Source organism: Dromiciops gliroides, chromosome 2 (genome assembly GCF_019393635.1).
Source record: "Dromiciops gliroides isolate mDroGli1 chromosome 2, mDroGli1.pri, whole genome shotgun sequence".
NCBI classification, from domain to species: Eukaryota; Metazoa; Chordata; class Mammalia; order Microbiotheria; family Microbiotheriidae; genus Dromiciops; species Dromiciops gliroides.
Genome location: NC_057862.1, coordinates 385,717,315 through 385,737,454, shown reverse-complemented (window position 1 = coordinate 385,737,454; position 20,140 = coordinate 385,717,315). Strand labels below are relative to the sequence as shown.

General features: G+C 38.9%; 1 protein-coding gene across 1 annotated transcript; it reads right to left on the bottom strand.

Moving 5' to 3' along the window:
* Positions 1–18,476: 18,476 nt before the first annotated feature.
* LOC122738942 (olfactory receptor 1L1-like) lies at positions 18,477–19,412 on the bottom strand. The gene has a single exon (XM_043980813.1). It carries the CDS (start codon positions 19,410–19,412, stop codon positions 18,477–18,479), a length of 936 nt encoding a protein of 311 aa, XP_043836748.1.
* Between the last annotated feature and the right edge of the window lie 728 nt (positions 19,413–20,140).

Sequence of the window (20,140 nt, the reverse complement as noted above, 5' to 3'; positions counted from 1 at the left end):
ATCCTGGGCAAGTCACTTAACCCTCATTTCCCCACCCCCACCCCAAAGCATTGATGTACATAGAGCAAAGTTCAGATTTTCTGGGATACCCTGAGGTGGTAATTATTGTAAGCCCTTTCTGTTCCCTCAAGAGAAGGGTCAAGGGTAATAGTCACCTTAGATTACCCAGATCATTTAGACACACACAATCAATGCCTTGTGCAAGGAACATTTACTGGGAGGGAATAAGTGGTACTATATTTGGAAATAACTGATGTAAAAGCAAAAGAGACACACACAGATATGATATATGTAAAAACAAGGGCATATATTTTTCATATGTAATATGGTATCTCAAAAGTCTTAGTGCAGTTTAAATTTTTCATAGCTTTATAATATTTTCTATACACATGAATACTGGGTGTCCTAAAAGTCTTAGTGAAGTTTTAAGTAGAGCTCCTAGTACACCCAGTATGTAAACATATAGAAATGTTATCTATAGATAACCTACATGTATATGCATATACATAAATATATATACATATAAATGCATGGGTATACATATGGATATGAATAAGACTAGAAGTGTCCATATGACATTCACGCATGTTTATGAAGGGGTTAGACAAGTACCATGGACTCAGAGATTTCAGGTCAAGCCCTTTGTTTTACAAATAGTCTCTAGAACCCATTCCAACTCTAAAATTCTATGACCCAAGGTCATTTCTAATTCAATAGTCTATATTCCATAGAAAATACATAGTATTTCTTAAGAACATTATGTTGGGAATTAGGAAACTTTGATTGCAGACCTGGCTTTGCTACCAACTGGCATCTTGGGCAACTCAATTCACCTCGGCCATACAAGGGAAATACAAGGTTCTTAGGAGTGTGGGGAGAGACATAAGACATGAAGCTGGGGTCTTCAAAAGTCCAAGATATTGTCATGTGAGAGAGGAATTCCACTTGTTCCAGAGATCAGAACTAGGAACAATGGATGGAAATTACAGGCAGACATGTTTGGATTTGATATAAAGAAGAATTTAGTAATATGTGTCTGAAAACGAAATGAAAAAATAATGTTTCCCATTGTAAGAAGCAATTAAGCAGTGACTGGTTGAAACTAGTCAGGATATTATAGGAAGGATTTGTAGAGTAATTGGGTAGTATATGATCTTTAACAAGCTTCCAAACTTTAGGATTCTATCACTGAAGTGCCTCCTTTAACTCCATGGTATTGAATTATGCTGGTTCTCCTACTTCAGCCATCTTTTCCTTCTACATCTCATTCATGGGGTCCTCTCCTTTCTCCCCCTCTCCTACCTGTGGAAATTCTCCAAATCTCTTCTCTTCCCTCTCTGCACCCTATCGTCTATAAAATTAGTTTGTTTCTTACAGTTTTATTTATCTTCTCCAGGCAAATGACCAATAAATGCCTAAATTCAGTCCTTACCTCTTGTAGCCTGGGGCCAGTGCCCAATCCTAAACAGCAGAGATGAGGCTTTTAGAATCCTTGTCAAGTTTGGGCAGAAGAACTGAGATTCAGAATGGTTTGAGGAACAGTCATAGGAACATGGGGAGAACAAGAGACCTAAAAAAGGAGTAAAGCACTCAGGTGAGAACAAATGTGGGATATATAGATAAAGAAAGGAACACAAGTGAGAATATGGAGGTTGATATAGGGGTTGGAACAAAGAAAAGAATAAAAAGGATAGGTGGAGGGAAAGAAGCAGAGAAAAGGCAGGAGAAAGAACTGAGAGAGAAAGAAGAAGGAAGAAGATGAGACAGTGGTGGCAGAATTAAATAGACAGTTACACAAAGAAGGAGAAATGGAAGATGTAAATGGAATTGAACAGGGCAAAGAAGTCAGTACAGAAAATGAGCAAGGACCAGAAGAGAAGAGAAGGTACAAAGTGGAGAGACACTGATAAAAGTAGATGAGTAAGGAGAGGAAAAAGAGGGAGGGAGAGAAGTGAAACAGAAGCCAAAGAGAAGGAGGTGGGGGAGGGGAGAGTTATGGAGAAATAGTACAGGACTATATGGAGAGATGATAGTTCATAGGGCAGAACAAAGAGGGGGAACAGGACAGAAGATAGTTGACTAAGTGGCAGTGGGGGATTGTCAGGAGAGCAGGAACAGGAGGAGAAGAGGAGGAAAATGTTTAAGGGTAAAGGCTATAGGATGGGCAACAACAGAGGACAGAGAAAATAAGAAAAAAGGAGAGAAAGGGGAACTAAGCAGGTAACTGAGAAAGTAGGAGAGAAATCAGAAGTCAAGGTGGGAGGAAGGTCAAGGTAGTTTTCAAAACTTACACTATCTGGGAGGTTAAGATAAAAAACAATGGGCTCTGAAGCTCAACAAGCACAATTTGTCTCCAGGGCTTGTCACGTTGCATCAAAGTCTCTATCACAGGCCTGGAGAGGTCATAGGCTCATATATTAAAAGGAACCTTAGAAGTCATTTAGTTCAATCTCCTTATTTAATGAAGGAAGAAACTGAGGCCAGGAGTAAGTTAAATGACTTGGCCAAGGTCATACAGGCAGTAAATTCATCTGAATCCAACTTCTTTATTTCTAGAGTCAATATTCTTCCTTTCATGGCTCTTAGAAATTGAGAAATAGCTGCATTCAGGGATATTGAAAGGTCTGAGAGTCTCTGGGGTCCTACCTATCTATCTATCCCTCCCTCACCTAGTATTTTATCCTTTGCTTCCTACTGCCAAATCTGGCCTGGACTCAACAGGAGGGAAAACTCCAACATTCCCTTGAGAGGAGACCAAGTTAAAACCTCCAGAGGCACATGAGCAGCACCAAAGTGGAGTAGAAAGAGAACTAAAGATACACAGGCCCAATGAAATCAAGCCACTGTCCAGGCTTCTTCTCCCCTGCATACTCAACTCTGAGAACCTCCTGAGGAAATCTTTGAAAATTCTAAAAATTGCCAAATCTTTTCCTTTTCATATAATACCTCCCCCTTTCCTCATCAGCTATGAAAGTAGGGAAGTAATTACTGCCATGAATCTTGCAACTAACTGTTTGAAACTTTTGCAGTTTGTACAAGTTTCTAGGCTCCATGCCACACGGCTGCTTCTGGCCCCTCTCCCTACATAGCCCAATGCCTGCTACCGCTCTTTAATCCTCCTTAGTCTTCCCTGTATCTGTGCCCCACAACTGGGTGGTGAGTGACAAAGCTGCCAGGTGTCACCTGGGCCCTTCACACTCCCTGGTTTAGTTCTGGGACCATCACTTGCCTTGTTGTACAGCCTTTCTCTGTGCTGGAATGCTCCTTATGGCCACTCCTGGCCAGACTCCATCTACAATGTTCCCAGACCTCTCAGTCTCCCTATGCCAACCTGGACTGGAAAAATGATTCACTGTGACTTTTGCATGAATATCTTCATCAGGATTAGGTCTCGTGCATTTTGTAGGTCTGTTTACAGTAGTTTTGGTGGGGTGCTCAATGCATTACTTTTTGCTACTTAAGACATCTTGGCTCCCCTTCCCATATTTCCTTCTTGATGGTCATGTGATTTTGAAATTAAATGATACAAAGTGAAAAAAGAGAACAATGAAAACATCATACAAAAAGATTACAACACTGTAAGTGGAGAGAACAAAAACAAAACAATTGAAAATAAATGTAATAAATTTACACAGAACAGGGATGACCCCTTCCCCACAAAAAGAAACTTTGCTGCACTATTTTTCACAGATTAGGAGAAAGGTTTCACATGTGTGGGAAATCGTATATATTACCAGGTTTTTCTATGTATTGATAGCCTTTGCTGATTTTTCTTTTCTTCTTTTTAAAAATTATTTTTTAACATAGGATGGCTATCTGGGAGGAGTGAAGTTATGTAGGGAAAAGTTTATTCTCTTCCCAAACCAACAGACATGAATAAAGAAACCATGAATAGAAGCAAAGAGGGCAGCTAGGTGGTACAGTGGGTAAAGCACCACCCCTGGATTCAGGAGGACCTGAGTTCAAATCTGGCCTCAGACACTTGACACTTACTATCTATGTGACCCTGGGCAAGTCACTTAACCCTCATTGCCCCACAAAAAAAAGAAAGAAAAGAAAAGAAAAGAGAAGAAAATAAAATAAAAGGAGGAGGAGGAGGAGGAGAAGGAGGAAGAGGAGGAAGAGGAAGAAGAAGAAGAAGAAGAAGAAGAAGAAGAAGAAGAAGCAGCAGCAGCAAAGAAAACTAGATAGGGAAATTTATTTTTTAAAAAACATTTTTTTTTAATTCATGTCTGTTGGTTTGGGAAGAGACTAAAATTTTTCCCTAACTTCCTTATAATCCCAACTTCCCAACTTCCTTATAATCAGAAATCACCTACATCAAATTCTTCTTGATCAGGAATCTTCTCTACAATATGAAGTCTCTGCTTCATGTTCTCCAAGAATGGGGAATTCAGTTTCCACTGAGGCAGCCCACCCTGCTTTGGGATAGCTATGATTATTAGAAAGTACCACATTATATTAATTTAGAATCTACTTCCTTCAAACTTTTACCCATTTATCCTAGTTCTACTTTCTCAGGGTCATACAAAAGAAGTCCAATCCCTTTTCCACATAAAAGTTTGAAGAAAAAGACTTTGCATCCAGTGAAGCTTTCTCTTATCTGAGTTGGACATCTCTAATCCCTTCATCCACTTCTCACATAGAATTATTTCTAGTCCCCTTAGTACTTAGATTAATAAAAACTGACATACATAACAATCTGCTGATAAATAAGCAAGTGAAGTCACCACTGTAAACCACTCCATGTTGTATTATTTGCACATTTTTCTCAAAGTAACTTGTATAACACATACATGAGATAATTCATGGTAGATAATTCACTGCCATGTGAATTAAGTGAGGGTCCTGGTATTAATTAATTCCTTATTTGATATTAGAAATTCATGTAAATAAAAGTTTTTATATTTTCTTCCCACACCCCAATCAATAAATCATCTTATATGGCACCCAACTTTAGAAGCCACTGCTTTATTTTTATTGTTGATATTATATAGATGGATCCCCCTTGTTCTGCTCATTTCACTTTCCATCAGTTCATATAAGTCTTCCCAGGTTTTTATAAAACTCTCCCATTCCTCATTTCTTATAGTACAATAGTATACCACTATATTTATATACTACAACTTGTTCAGCCATTCCCTAATTAATGGTCATTCCTAAAAGTTTCCAATTAATTGCTATCATAGAAAGAACTGTTATAAATATTTTTGTATATATGAATCCTTTTTCCTGTCTTTAATTTCTTTGTTGTATAGACCTAGTAGTAATATCTCTGGGTCAAATAATATGCATGATTTGATAGTTTGGGGCATAGTTCTAGAGTATTTTCCAGAAGGATTGGACTAGTTCATAACTTCACCAAAATTATTAGTATATTTATTTTTCCATATCCCCTCAAGAATTTCTCATTTTCTTTTTTTTTTTGCAGGGCAATTGGGGTTAAGTGACTTGCCCAGGGTCACACAGCTAGTAAGTGTTAAGTGTCTGAGGCTGGATTTGAACTCAGGTCTTCCTAACTCCAGGGCTGGTGCTCTATCTACTACTGCACCACCTAGCTGCCCCGCCATTTTCATTTTTTATCATATTAGCAAGTTTAATCAGTGTGAGTGGTACCTCATAGTTGTTTTAATTATAATGAATTCAGGTCTCCCTGACTCTAGGCCTAGTACTCTATCCACTGAGCCACCTAGCTACCTACTCTGATTTACACTTAAAGAGTAACATAAGCAAATTAGTGGAGTCTGGATCAAATTTCCTTTCAGTTTTGTGGATAGAACATTGTTTCATGTAACTATTGGTAGTTCTTATTTCTTCCTCTGTAAACTTCCCATTCATGTCCTTTGATCATTTATCATGTAAGTAATTAGGCCTTTATTCTTGAAAATATGATCAAGTTCCATAAAGAAATGAGATTTTATCAGAGACACTTATTGCAAGATTCCTTCCTCCCATTTTGTTGCTTTTCTTCTAATTTTAGCTGCATTGATTTTGTTTGTGTAATCACAATTATTCACTTTATTCCCTTGAACCTCTATATATCTTGTTTGATAAGGAACTATTCAGAATTTTCAGTGTCAGTGGCTTCTTCTGACACTTGGCTCACAGACAGTGAGGGGGTCCTTTGGTTGGCTGGGGAGAAATAGTAGGGGAGTCTTTACTGGAGTAGAGGCAGGAGCACTGTGGTGTTACTCAGGAATCGAACTTGAGTGGCATAGGTCCAGTGGGGAAGGGGCACAGGCATGCCAAGCTTTTGACCATAAAGAATTGGATTTCAATCAGATTTCTACTTCTGGATTAAAGAGAAAGAAGTCCCGTGGTTACTTACAGGCCAAGTGAGCTGAGAATGAGCCTAATCATGCCACCCAGGACACCCTGTAGTTTGGGATAGTTAATCCTGGAAGCAGTGCTACACTTGAAAAAGGAGTTAAAAGCCAAGAAATAGGTGGCCAAGATGAGCAGGCAGAGAAAGCAGCAGACCATAAAAAGTTTCTTTGGTGGCAAGGTAGATCAAAATACACCCTCAGAAGAAGATAATAACAAAATCAAAGCTTCTACATCCAAATATTCCAAGAAAAATATGAATTGGTCTCAGGCCATGGAAGGACTCAAAAAGGACTTTGAAGATAAAGTAAAAGAGGGGAAAAGTAAGAGAGGTAGAGAAAAAAAATGGAAAGAGAAATGAGAGTAATGCAGGAGGGTCATGAAAAAAAAGTCAACAGCTTGAAAAGCCAAATTGGCTAAATGGAAAAGGAGGTATAAAAGCTCTCTGAAGAAAATAATTGCTTAAGAATTAGGATAGAGCAAATAGAAGCTAATGACTTTGTGAGAAATCAAGACACAATAAAGCAAATCCAAATTAAAAAAAATAGAGGACAATGTGAAATATCTCATTGGAAAAACAGCTGACCTGGAAAAGAGGTTCAGGAGAGATAATTTGAAAATCATTGGACTACCTGAAAACCATGATCAAAATAAGAGCTTAGACATCATCTTCCAAGAAATTGTCAAGGAAAAATGCCCTGATATTTTAGAAGCAGAAGATAAAATAGAAAAGAATCCACTGATCACCTCCAGAAAGAGAACCCAAAAGGAAAACTTCCAGGAATATTATAGCCAAATTCCAGAGATCCCAGGTCAAGGAGAAAATACTGCAAGCAGCTAGAAAAAAAGGACTCAAATACTGTGGAGCTACAGTCAGGATAACACAAGATCTAGCAGCTTCTACATTAAAGGACTGGAGGGCATTGAATATGATATTCCAGAGGGCAAAGGAACTGGGATTACAACCAAAAATCAGCTACCCAGCAAAACTGCGTATAATCTTTTAGGGGAAAAAATGGGACTTCAGTGAAAAAAAAGGACTTTCAGGCATTCATGATGAAAAGACCTGAACTGAATAGAAAATTTGACTTTCAAATACAAGACCCTAGAGAAGCATAAAAAGATAAACAGGAAAAAGAAATCATGAGGGACATCAAGAGGTTAAAGTGTTTATATTCCTACATGGGAAGATAATACTTCTAACTCATAAGAACTTTCTCAGTATTAGGGCAGCAGAAAGGAATATACTTAGAGGACACAGGTGTGGATTGAATATGAAGGGATGATATCTGTAAAGCATTTATTTTTTGTTTATCCTTGTTTTTTGTGGGGCAGGCAGGGTGGGGTGGCTTATGTCTGGGGCCAGATTTGGGCTTGGGCCCTCCTGTACCCAGGGCTGGTGCTTTGTCCATTGTGTCACCTAGCTGACCCATGATGACATCCTTAAAATAAAGTTAAGTGGTAAGAGGAATGCACTCAAAGAAAGGGAAAGAGAGAGGTGGAATGATGTAAAGTAGCTCACATAAAAGAAACAAGAAAAAGTTTATGGAGTGGAGGGGAAGATGGGGAAGGAGCTGGGGAGTGAGCCTTACTCTCATCAAAATTGGCTCAAAGAGGGAATAATATACACAGTCAAGTGGATATAGTAATATATTTTGACCTGAGGGAAAGTAGGATGGGAAGGGGATAAGGGGGGAGAGGTGAAGGAAGGGAGGGCAGATTAGGGGAGTGGGCAATAAAAAGCAAAACATTTTTGAGGAGGTATAGGGTGAAAGAAGATAGAAAATAAAGTAAATATCAAGGGGAAGGAATAGGATGGAGGGTAATACAGTTAGCAATAGTGAAAGAAATGTTGAGCAAAGTGCCATCAGAAGGACATATGAAAAATGCAAACCATCAACAGAGAAAGAACTGATGGTATCAGAATACAGATTGAAGTATAATTTTTCTGTTAGTTCCCCTTTCTAAAGTTATTTTGTCTGTTTTGTTTCACAGCCTGACTAATGTGAAAATATTTTGCATGATTGCACATGTATGACTTATATTGAATTGCTTGATTTCTTAGGGAGGGAGGAAGAAAATTTGGAACACAAAGTTTTAAAAAATCAATGTGAAAAAATTTGTATTTTTTTACATGTAACTTGAGGAAAATTCTAAATTAATTAATTAATTAAATTTTTAAAAAAGAAAAGGAAAAAGCCTTAGAATTGAGGCAGGGGACAGATAGGTGGTACAGTGGATTAAGCAACACCCCTGGATTCAGGAGGACCTGAGTTCAAATCCAGCCTCAGACACTTGACACTTACTAGCTGTGTGACCCTGAGCAAGTCACTTAACCCTCATTGCCCCACAAAACCAAAAAAAAAAATTAGAATTGGGAGCTGGAGCCAAGTTGGCAGAGAAAAGGCATTGACTTACCTGAGGTCTCCCCCAAAGCCCTCTGAAATGATGTCATAAAACAATTCTTGGAGGAGCAGAACCCACTAGGGTGGAATATTTTTCCAACCAAAAACAGCTTAGAAGGTAGGCAAAGAAAGGTCTATCACACCTGGGTAAGAGCGGAGCGCAGTTCAGCATAGGCCATGCCAGCACAAAACCAGCCCCAGAAAACCAGGAGCAGGCCTTGGAATCCACTGAATCAGCAGGAATAGTGGCTGCTTCCAAAGCTCTCAGACCACAGATGGTAAGGGGGTCAAACAACTGATGAGAAGGAGAGCACAGGTATCTCTTTGCTGGCACGGGGGGGGGGGGCTTTGTTGCTTTTCCCATACTTAGATCCAGATCACAGTCTTGGGTGGGAGTCCCAGGGTGAGGAGGAGCATTAGCACACCAGAACTTGTGGTCACAGTGGAGCAGGGACCCTCCTCAGAGTTATAAGGCAGAAAAAAGCTCTTGTGGTCATTCATTGACCAAAGCACAGGCCATGAGAGTAGTAAACACACCTCTCCTTAGATCATACCACCTTGAAAAAACTGAAAACTAACAGTTCCCTAGAAATATCTCTGAAAATAGCTGTGCAACAATCCTGAAGCTTGGGCCAGTGCACCTGCCACCCTGGAGCCTCACTTTAACAAAAAGTTAAAAATCAAGAAATAGATTGGGAAAATGAGTGAACAACAGAAATATTCTGACCATTGAAAGGTACTGTGGTGACAAGGAAGATCTAAATACATACTCAGAAGAAGAAAACAAAGTCAAAACCACTACATCCAAAGCCTCCTAGAATAATGTGAATTGGTCTCAGGCCATCGAAGGGCTCAAAAAGGACTTTGAAAATCAAGTAACAGAGGTAGAGGAAAAATTGGGAACAGAAATGAGAGTGAGGGGCAACTAGATGGCGCAGTGGATAAGGCACTGGCCCTGGATTCAGGAGTATCTGAGTTCAAATCCGGCCTCAGACGCTTGACACTTACTAGCTGTGTGACCCTGGGCAAGTCACTTAACCCCAATTGCCTCGCTTAAAAAAAAAAGAATTCGAATTGGGGGGCGGGGTGCAGCTAGGTGGCACAGGGGATAAAGCACTGGCCCTGGATTCAGGAAGACCTGAGTTCAAATCTGGCCTCAGACACTTGACACTTGCTAGCTGTGTGACCCTGGGCAAGTCACTTAACCCTCATTGCTCCACCAAGAAAAAAAATTAGAATTGGGCAAATGGAAGTTAATAACTTTATGAAAAATCAAGAAACAATAAAAACCAAAAGAACGAAAATAGAAGAAAATGGGAAGCATCTAATGGGAAAAATAACTGAGGAAAAATAGCTGTGTGACCTCATTGCCCCCCCCCCCAAAAAAAATTATTGGACCACCTGAAAGCCATGATTAAAAAAAAACCTGGACAGTATCTTTCAAGGAATTTTCAGAGAAAACTGCCCCAATATATTAGAACTAGAGGACAAAATAGAAATGGAAAGAATCCACTGGGTTGAGTAAATTACAAGAAAAAACGGTGGTGTGGGAGTGGGGAATGCAAGTTACAAAAAACTTTGAATGACAAAGAAAGGGATAGTGTTGTGACACCCTCAGTCTTATGTATTAGGAAGAATAGGAAATGAAAGTAGTACAGTAAAACTGAGCTTGGTTGCTTTAAGTAAAACAAGCAAAAACTAAATAACTTCTTCACTTTTGATGCTTTCATTCCCTCTGCATTGAATACCTTTCCTCCCTTCCTTTTAACCTTCTATATGAATTAGTTCACTTTATACCTGGTTCAAAACTTTCCCTCCTTATGGAAACATTTTTGATTGGCCCTTGCAGTTTGCTTATTTTTCTACTCAACCTTTTTAGCTAAGTGGCACAATAGATAAAGCACAGGACTAAAGTCAGGAAGAGCCAAGTTCATACTGAGGCTCAGACACTAGCTGTGACCTTGGAAAAATCACTTTACCTCTGCCTGCCTTACTTTCCTCATTTGCAAAATGGGGACAATGGTAATACCTACCTCCATGGACTAGCTGATAAGAGTAGGTAGAAGTTAGGAATAATTTCTTATGGAAGGAAGATCCTTCATTCTTTCAATTTCTATTTTACCTTCTGCTTCTACAATATCAGGACAAATTTCCCTGACAATCTCTTGGAAGATGATGTCTATACTCTTATTTTGATCATGGTTGAGGAACCTAATTATTATCAGACCTAACTATTATTAATACACGCTTAGATGACACAGTGTATGTACTTAGCGGGGGGGGGGGGGGGAATCAAATGAGATACTATTTGTAAGTGCTTTGCAAACCTTAAAGCATATAAATGTTACCTATATAATAGCTAATTACCTGGTTGGTGTTAATTTGTATTTGTTGCTTTGTAAATGTATATACAAAGCTGTGTATATCTGTATAGGTGTATTTAATCTTCTCAATTAGACTATTGGTCCTCTAAAGGCAAAGACTATATATTCTGTTGATTTTGTACTTGACCATAGTATATTTGTGGGTTCTGCTGCTCCAGGAGTTGTTTTCTGGCTGTGTCTGAAGGTTTTTTGGAGTCATTGGACTATAGTGCTTAGTAGAATTTGCTCTACCTTGAATTTTCAATAAAGGTCACTGACAGACTGTTGTTAAAAATAAAATAATCAAATAAAATAATCAAAAATTAGAATTGGACAAGTGGAAGCTAGTTACTCCATGAGACATCAGGAAACAAAAGATCAAAGTAAAAAGAATGAAAAAAATAAGACAAAATCAAAAATATCTCATCAGAAAAACAACTAATTTGGAAAGTAGATCAAGGAGAGGTAATTTAAGAATTATCAGACTACCTGAAAGTCATTTTGTTTTGTTCTGTTTGGGATTTTTTTGGTCTGTGTTTTCTTTCACAGCATGACTTACATGAAAATATGTTTTTCATGACTTCACATGTATAACCTATATTGAATTACTTGCCTTCTCAGTGAGGAGAAAAGAGGGAGGGGAGAATTTTCAACACAATTTTTTAAAAAAATGAATGTTAAAAATTGTTTTACATGTAATTGGAAAAAATAAAATATTAAATATATTATAAAATGAAAAAAGAGCCTATATAGACAGAGGGTATGGATGTTAGATGAATATTACGGAATGGTATTTTTAAAAATAAAATTAAAGGTTGAAAAAGAGGAATTCACTGGGAGAAGTGGAAAGGGAGGGATTTAATGGGGTAAATTATCTCACATAAAAGAGGCATGAAAGAGCTTTTATAGTAGAGGGAAGATGGGGAAGTGGGGTGGGGCAGAGCACTTGAATCTTACTATCATCAGAACTGGCTCAAAGAGGGCATCAATTGGGTATATTTTTGTATTTATTTATTTTATTTTCCATTTACATGTAAGGGTAGTTTTCAGCATTCATTTTCATAAGATTTAAAGTTCCAAATTTTTCTCCCTCCCTCCCTCCCTTTCCTCCCCCCTCCACAAGATGGCAATCAGGTTATATATGTACAATCCACAAGTGTTCTTTTTTTTATCAGTTCTTTCTATAGGAGTGCATAGTAAGCTTCCTCATTAGTTCCTTGGGATTGTCTTGGATCATTGCACTGCTATGAGTAGTTAAGTCATTCACAATTACTCACTGAACAATACTGTTGTCACTATGCACAATGTCCTCTCAGCTCTGCTCACTTCACCATACATTGATGTTCATTAGTCTTTCAAGGTTTTTCGGGGATCATCCTGTTTGTCATTTCCTGTAGCACAAGTCCATTCCACTACAATCATATAACACAACTTTTTCCATCATTCCTCAATTGATGGACATTCCCTTGATTCTCAATTCTTAGCCTCCACCAAGAGTTGCTATAAATATTGTTTTGTACAATTTTTTCCCCTTTTCTCTTTTTCATGATTACTATTGTTAACTGTTTCCCTTCCATCCTATTCCCTTCCCCATGATATTTATTCTATTATCCATCTTCTTTCATCCTATCACTCTTCAAAAGGGATTTGCCTCTGCCTGTCCCCTCCCCCACTCTGCCCTTCCTTTTTTGTCCCCCATTCCATAAGCCTTTTCCTGTTACTTTCATGTAGGATTTCACTTCTGCCCTTCCCCCTCCCCCAGTGAATTCCTTTCATCCCTCAATTTAACCCTAAAGATGTTATCATCTAGCTAAGTGACACAGTGGACAAATCATCACCCCTGGACCCAGGGGGATCCCAGCCAAAACTCGGCCTCAGACACAAGACAGTCACCCACTGTACGACCCCAGGTATGTCCCCCAGCTCCAATTTTTTTTTTATGGTTCTCTAGGGTCTTGTATTTGAAAGTCAAAGTTGCCATTCAGTTCAGGTCTTTTCATCACAAATATCTGAAAGTCTTCTTTTTCATTAAAGTCCCATCTTTTCCACGGAAAGATAATGCTGAGTTTTGCTGGGTAGGTGATTCTTGGTTATAATCCCATTTCCTTTGCCCCTTGGAATATCATATTCCATGCCCTCTGGTCCTTTAATGTAGAAGCTGCTAGATCTTGTGCTATCCTGACTGGGGCTCCACAGTACTTGAATTCTTTCTTTTTGGCAGCTTGCAATATTTTCTCCTTGACCTGAGAGCTCTGGAATTTGGCTGTAATATTCCTAGGAGTTTTCTTTTTGGGATCTCTTTCTGGAGGTGATTGGTGGATTCTTTCAATTTCTATTTTAGCTTCTTCTTCTAGAACTTCAGGGCAATTTCCCCTGAGAATATCTTGGAAGATGATGTCTAAGCTCTTTCCTTGATCATGGTTTTCAGGTAGACCAATAATTTTCAAATTATCTCTCCTGGACCTATTTTCCAAGTCGGCAGTTTTTCCCAGAAGATATTTCACATTGCCCTCTATTTTTTTATTCATTTGGATTTGCTTTATTGTGTTTCTCATAAAGTCACTGGCTTCCATTTGTTCAACTTAGGCAATGATTTTCATCAGAGAGCTGTTGACTTTTTTCTCATGTCTTTCCTGAATCACCCTCATTTCTCTTTCCATTTTTTCCTCTACCTCTCTAATTTTATCTTTAAAGTCCCTTTTGAGCACCTCTATGGCCTGAGACCAATTTGTATTTTCCTTGGAAGCTTTAGATATAGGGGCCCTGATGTTGACATCTTCCTCTGAGGGTGCCCCTTGGTCTTCCTTGTGACTGAAGAAACTTTCTATGGTCTTCACCTTTCTCTGTTGGCTCATCTTGCCTTTCTTTTACTAGACTTTTAGCTCCTTAAAGTGGGACACTGTTTCCAGGCTGCAGTATCCCAAGCTTAAGAAGTCCCAGGTGGTATGATTTAAGGAGAATCAGGTTCTTCCCTTTCTGGGCCTGTTTCCTGGTCCTAGATGACCCCAGACCAACTTGCCAATCAACCAGCTTTGTGTGTTGTGGTTGTTAGCTCCGATGAGCCTGTGCCCCTCCCCGACCTGGGCCACTTCTACTCGAGCCTACCACCTGGTTCTCAGTAGGGGTGTAGAATCCAAGTTCTGCTTTAGCACCAGCATAGACCCCTGTAGTCTCTCCCCTGCCCAGGGCTCAGCCCACTCACCAGACTGTCAGTTTAGTTCCAGACAACACTGGTGCTTCAGCTGATTCAGAGGTTCTGGGGGGTCTCCTCTGGTGAGGCCTTCCTGGGACTGGATCTGTGTCAGGGTGACTGTGGAGTTGGGCTCAACTGCTGTATCAGCACAGCAGCTCCCTCCTTTTGACCTTCCAAGCCATTCTTGGTTAGAAGATGATTTCAGCACATTCTTCTATGAGTTTTCATCAGTTGGGTATAGAAATCTATCTAACCCTATAAGAAAGTAGGAGGAGAAATGTAAAAGTATTTTTAACTAACTGACTAACTGGGGCCTAATCTGTAGACTTTTGACTGGCTGGCTATCTGACTGCTATTAATTGCCTAAGCCAGTCTCTTAGGGCTGTTTAAAAATTCCCCCACAACTGCTTCTCCCAAATTGATAAGCAAACGCCTCTTTTTTAAATAAGCAAAGTAGGGTTTATTTATAAAAATAAATATGAAAGATAAGGGTAAAGAAATGCAAAGTTATACGACCTGACTGCTTTCTGGCGCATCTCTCTCACCCCTGCATCACCTTAGTGTCCTTCTAGCATCCTCCCTTACTGTCTAACTTCTCTCTCTGTCCCATAGAACCCCCCCTTATGTCTCCCTGTGTCTCTTTTTATTAACCTCCTCTCTCAGGTAACACTTGGGCTGGCCCCCTCAGGGCTGGCTGAGCCCTGTGCTGCCCATGCCAGTAGCTGGGGCCTGGGCAAAGCAAACTCCAGTGTCCCTCCAGCCTCCTGTGCAGCTTAGCCTGGCTCAGAAGCCCCCCGCAAGCTGAAACAGAGGGGGTGGGGCAGCTCTGCTTGGGGAGCCTGAGGCTAATTTTAATGCCTACAGAAGAGAATAAAAGAAGGGGAGAAGTGCTGAAAGAAGAGAGGGGAAATTGGGGGAGGTGGTAGCAAAAAACTTTTGAGGATGGATGGGGTAAAAGGAAAGAGAGAAGGATAAACAGGGGAAGAGTAGAATGGAGGGAAATAAACAGTAAAATCATAATTGTGAAAATGTTTACTGCAAGTTGCTCTAATAAAAGCCTCATTTCTCAAATAAATAGAGAATGAGTCAAATTTATAAAAGAGCCATTCCCCAATTGATCAATGATCAAATTCTATGAAAAGGCAGTTTTTAGATGAAGTAATCAAAGCTATCTATAGTCATATGAAAAAATGCTCTAAATCACGACTTTTTAGAGAAATGAAAATTAAACAACTCTGGTACCACTCTGTGCCTATCAAATAGGCTGATATCATAGAAAAGGAGCATGACAAATGTTGCAGGAAGTGTGAGAAGTTTGAGACATTAATGAAATGGTGGAGTTGTGAACTGATCCAACCATTCTAGAGAGCAATTTACAACTGTGCCTAAAGGGCTATGGGACCATGCATATCCTTTGACCTAGCAATGCCACTGCTAGGTCTATATCCCAAAGAGATAAAAAACCAAAAAGAGAAAAGACTTATATGTACAAAAACATTTATAGCAGCTCTTTTAGTGGTGGCAAAGAACTGAAAATTAAGGGAATGCCTATCAATTGGGGAATGGCTGAGCAAGTTCTGGTATATGATTATGATGGACCACTATTATGTTATAAGAAATGATGTGCAGGATGCTCTCAGAAAAACATGTAGACTTACATGCACTGAGATGGTTCTGGGATGACCAGAACTAGAACATTGTACACAGTAATAGCAATATTGTATGATGATTAACTATAAGTGACTTAGCTATTCTCAGCAGTACAGTGATCCAAGACAGTTCTGAAGAATTTATGAAGAATGCATCCGTCTCTGAAGAAAGAACTGATGGAGTCTGAATGCACACTGAAGCATACTCTTTTTTAGTTTTATTTTTCTTATTTGGGGGGTATGTGTGTTTTCTTCCATAACATGACTAATATGGAAATATATTGCATGACTGTACATATATAACCCATATCAAATTGTTTGCCTTCTCAATGAAGGGAGGGAAGGAGAGAATTTGGAGCTGAAAAAATTTTAAAATAAATGTTGAAAACTATTTTACATATAATTGGGAAAAATAAAATAGTAAATAAAAAAAATTGGGGGATGTTTGAAAGTTCATGAGCATCAGAGAAAATGTCTAGTTCTTCATCTTGTTGATCATATAATCCCATAGTTTTCAATGGAATGGAATTCATTGGTGTCTTTTCTTGGTTTTGTTGAATCTTTGTTTTATCTGGACATTGTCTTCATCATTGCAAAAGTTATTTTAACCTTTTGCATTGTCATCTTTGCCAGAAATCTTTTTTCATTCTTTCTGGAGAGAAATCTTATTGGCAGCCTTGGGCATGAAACACATGCAGTCAACCAACTTTTCTCAACAAAGATCACATGTTTTTGTCAATATCAACCTAGCCGACACCAGCAATTCCTTAAGATCAGCCAATTTACCACCTATAGTCTTTCCTCATAGTTTGGGTTCTCTTCTCTCCAAACATTCTCAAGGCTCAGGTAGTAAGACACTTAACCCACTATTCATACATCTCCACCTTACTCCTCTATCCAAATAACATATAGAATAATGGAATTCCATAGCTCGATGGGATCCGAGAGGTGATCAATTCAAACTCTACATTAAGCAGGAATCCTCTCTGCAACAACCTTGCAAAGTACTCATCCATTGCTGCTGGAAGACCACATGTGATGGGTAGTTTGCTAAAATTTTAAGGCAACCATTTCCATGAATGGACAGATCTTATTGTTAGACCATTGTTATGAAACATAAGGGAAAGAGAATTGGCTTTGTGGTTTAGAGGAAAGGGGTTCAAACCTTGCTTCCAATGTGTACTTTCTTACCATTCTTACATTTCACACTACTCTCAACATATCAATGTCCCTTTGAGTTGACACTCAACCCCAACTATGTGTCTCACATTTCCTAGTTACTTAGACAATTCCCTTCCCCTCATGTTTTCTTCATTGTGGGCCAGAGTCTTTAACATGAAAATTGGACTAGGATTGGACTAGGTGTCCTCTAAAGTCATCATGAAATCCATTTCTTATTATTCATCCAGGTGGCCATTTATGAATACTCATAGTTCAAATCATCAAGAATCTAAAATTATCAGTAATTTGAAATATTTATGAATAGGTATAATAGGAAATTAAGATCAAAACTATAAAGAATTAATTTTAAGCACTGCTTTACACAACTGCATATATGAGGAAGCTTTGAGATTCCATGAGCAATGAATTGAACATGTGGTCTGTTGTTGGAGTGGACATTTAATCCAATCCCAATGTGAAGAAACACCCCCCTACAATATTACAAATAACCATTGAACCCCTTATTGAACATATCCAATAACCTCTCAGGAGGTAGGTAGCTCATCACAATATTAGACAGTTGGATTTCTGGGAAATTCCTTTTCATCTTGAGAAAACTTGGGGTATAGTACCAGTTCTGATTCTGGCTTAGTTTGTAACACTTCTCAGTTTCCTCATCTGCAATATGGGAATAAAAATACTAAAGAATAGAATTGTTGGAAGAATCAAATGTGATTATTAACACAAAGTACCCTTTAAATGTGAGCTATTAAAGAGAAAAATAAATAAATATGAGATATTATTCCTCCATTAAAACCTTTCTCTGATACCTCATCATGATCCTGGATTTTCAAAGGCAGACAGGAACACAAGATCTGAAAAATGTCACCAAAAGAGAAAGGCTTTAAGTACAGAATTTGGTGTAGATTAATTAAAGACCAGCCTAGCTAATCTCAGAGGGGCTCATGGCCAGATGATTGTCTACAATGTGAAGAATGTTTTGAACTATAGAAGTTCATGAAAACCACGTAATAAGAATATATGGATGGGACAGCTATGTGGCACAGTGAATAAAGCACTGGCCTTGGACTCAGGAGGACCTAAGTTCAAATTCAGCTTCAGACACTTGACACTTACTAGCTGTGTGACCCTGGGCAAGTCACTTAACCCCAATTGCCTCACCAAAAAAAAAAAAAAAAGAATATATGGATGAACTCAACTGGCTCAGTAGGATAAAATGCATAGGAAATAATGGATCCTTTATTAATTAAAGTTTCTTTAACTCTAAAAAAACCTCTATCCCCCATCCCCTCCATCTGGTTGCCTAGAAAGTATGTTTTTGTTTTGTATAATGGAGAAAGTGGTCAAAGCAGAACTGGCTTCATGTTTTCTGGAAAATCTTGCTAAGAGTTCTCCGGAGAGCACCTTTCACCTCCTGGTTCCTTAGGCTATAGATGATAGGGTTCAGCATAGGAGTAACCACTGTATAGAAGACTGCCACCTGCCGATCCCGGTCCAAGGTGTAGCTACTGACTGGTTGGAAATAGAGCCGGATGACAGTCCCATAGAATAATGTCACAACCACAATATGAGAGCCACATGTAGAGACAGCCTTGCGTAAGCCTGAGGTTGAACGTAGACCAAGCACAGTGACAACAATGCACACATAGGAGGCCAGAATAAAAACAAATGGGGAGAGGGTTGCTGTGACTCCTTCTGTTAGAATCACTAGCTCATTGATGAAAGGGCGTGAGCAGGAGAGTTGCATGAGGGGTGGGAGATCACAGAAGAAGTGCAAGATGCGGTTGCTGCAGAAATGAAGTCTTGAGACAAGAATGGTATGTAAAAGGGAATTCAAGAACATGAGAAGCCAAAATACTAGGACTATACAAATACACAATTTCTGGGTCATGATGGACCCATAACGCAAAGGATTACAAATAGCCACATAACGGTCATAGGCCATAGCTGCCAGTAGGTAACCTTCCATGTTGCCCACAGCTACAAAGAAAAAGACCTGAGTCATACATTGAGTAAAAGAGATAGTTTTGCTCCTGGAGAAAGTGTGAATCAGTAACTGGGGAACAGTGATGGTGGTGAAGCAAATGTCAATGGTGGAAAGCTGACTCAACAAGAAGTACATAGGAGTCTTGAGCTTGGGATCTATCCAGGTTACAGTAATGATCAGAGAATTTCCCACTATAGTAATTAGGTACATGGTGAAGATGACCCCAAAGATGACTGGCTGTATATCCAGTCGGCTAGTCAAACCCAAGAAAACAAATTCAGTCACTGAAGTGTAATTATCAGCCTCCATCAGGAATAAGGACATCAAGATTTACCTGAAGGAGGAAAAAGGAGGTAAGATGTCATATGAGACCTTGAGAGAATATTGATACACAAAACTCTTTGCTTTATACATATCTCAAGACTCAGCAGAGGTGACTTTTTTTAAGACTTTTGAAAATTGACTTCTTAAATCTTTTAATATAGTCAATAATGATATAAATTTGGGACCAAAGACAAATCTCAAGGAAAACATTGACATCATGATATTATGGGATCGTGAAGCCTTGCCTTGGAAGTAGAAGTATTAGGCCTCTGAGACAGAAGCAGATAGTGTAGTGTGCAGGGTGCTAGATCTGGAATATGAAAATGTTGGTTTATATTCTGAGTCTGTGGATTCTTGTGTGTGTGACTTTAAAAAATTAAATCATGCTTGAGATTTATTTTTTTTTATAAAACAAATCAGCTCTCTGGGTCTCAGTTTCCTCATTTGTAAAATTAAGATTTTGAATGAAATGATCTCTAAAGTCCCTTCTTGCTCTAAATCCTATGATTCCATCTCTGAGAGAAAGCAAAGTATTGTAGAAAGAGAACTGAACATGAAATCTGAAGACTAGGAGTCAAATCTTGACTCTTTGTTTTACTAACTGTAAGGTCATAAACTAGTAACTTCACATCTGTGAGACTTGTGTTCTTCATCTCTTTAATGAGGTTAACAATACTTCCTCTACTTATACTACAGGGTAATTATGAGGAAAT

Coding starts and splice junctions, on each gene's coding strand:
- LOC122738942 (XM_043980813.1), bottom strand. CDS start 19,412: ATGGAGGCTGATAATTACACTTCAGTGACTGAATTTGTTTTCTTGGGT.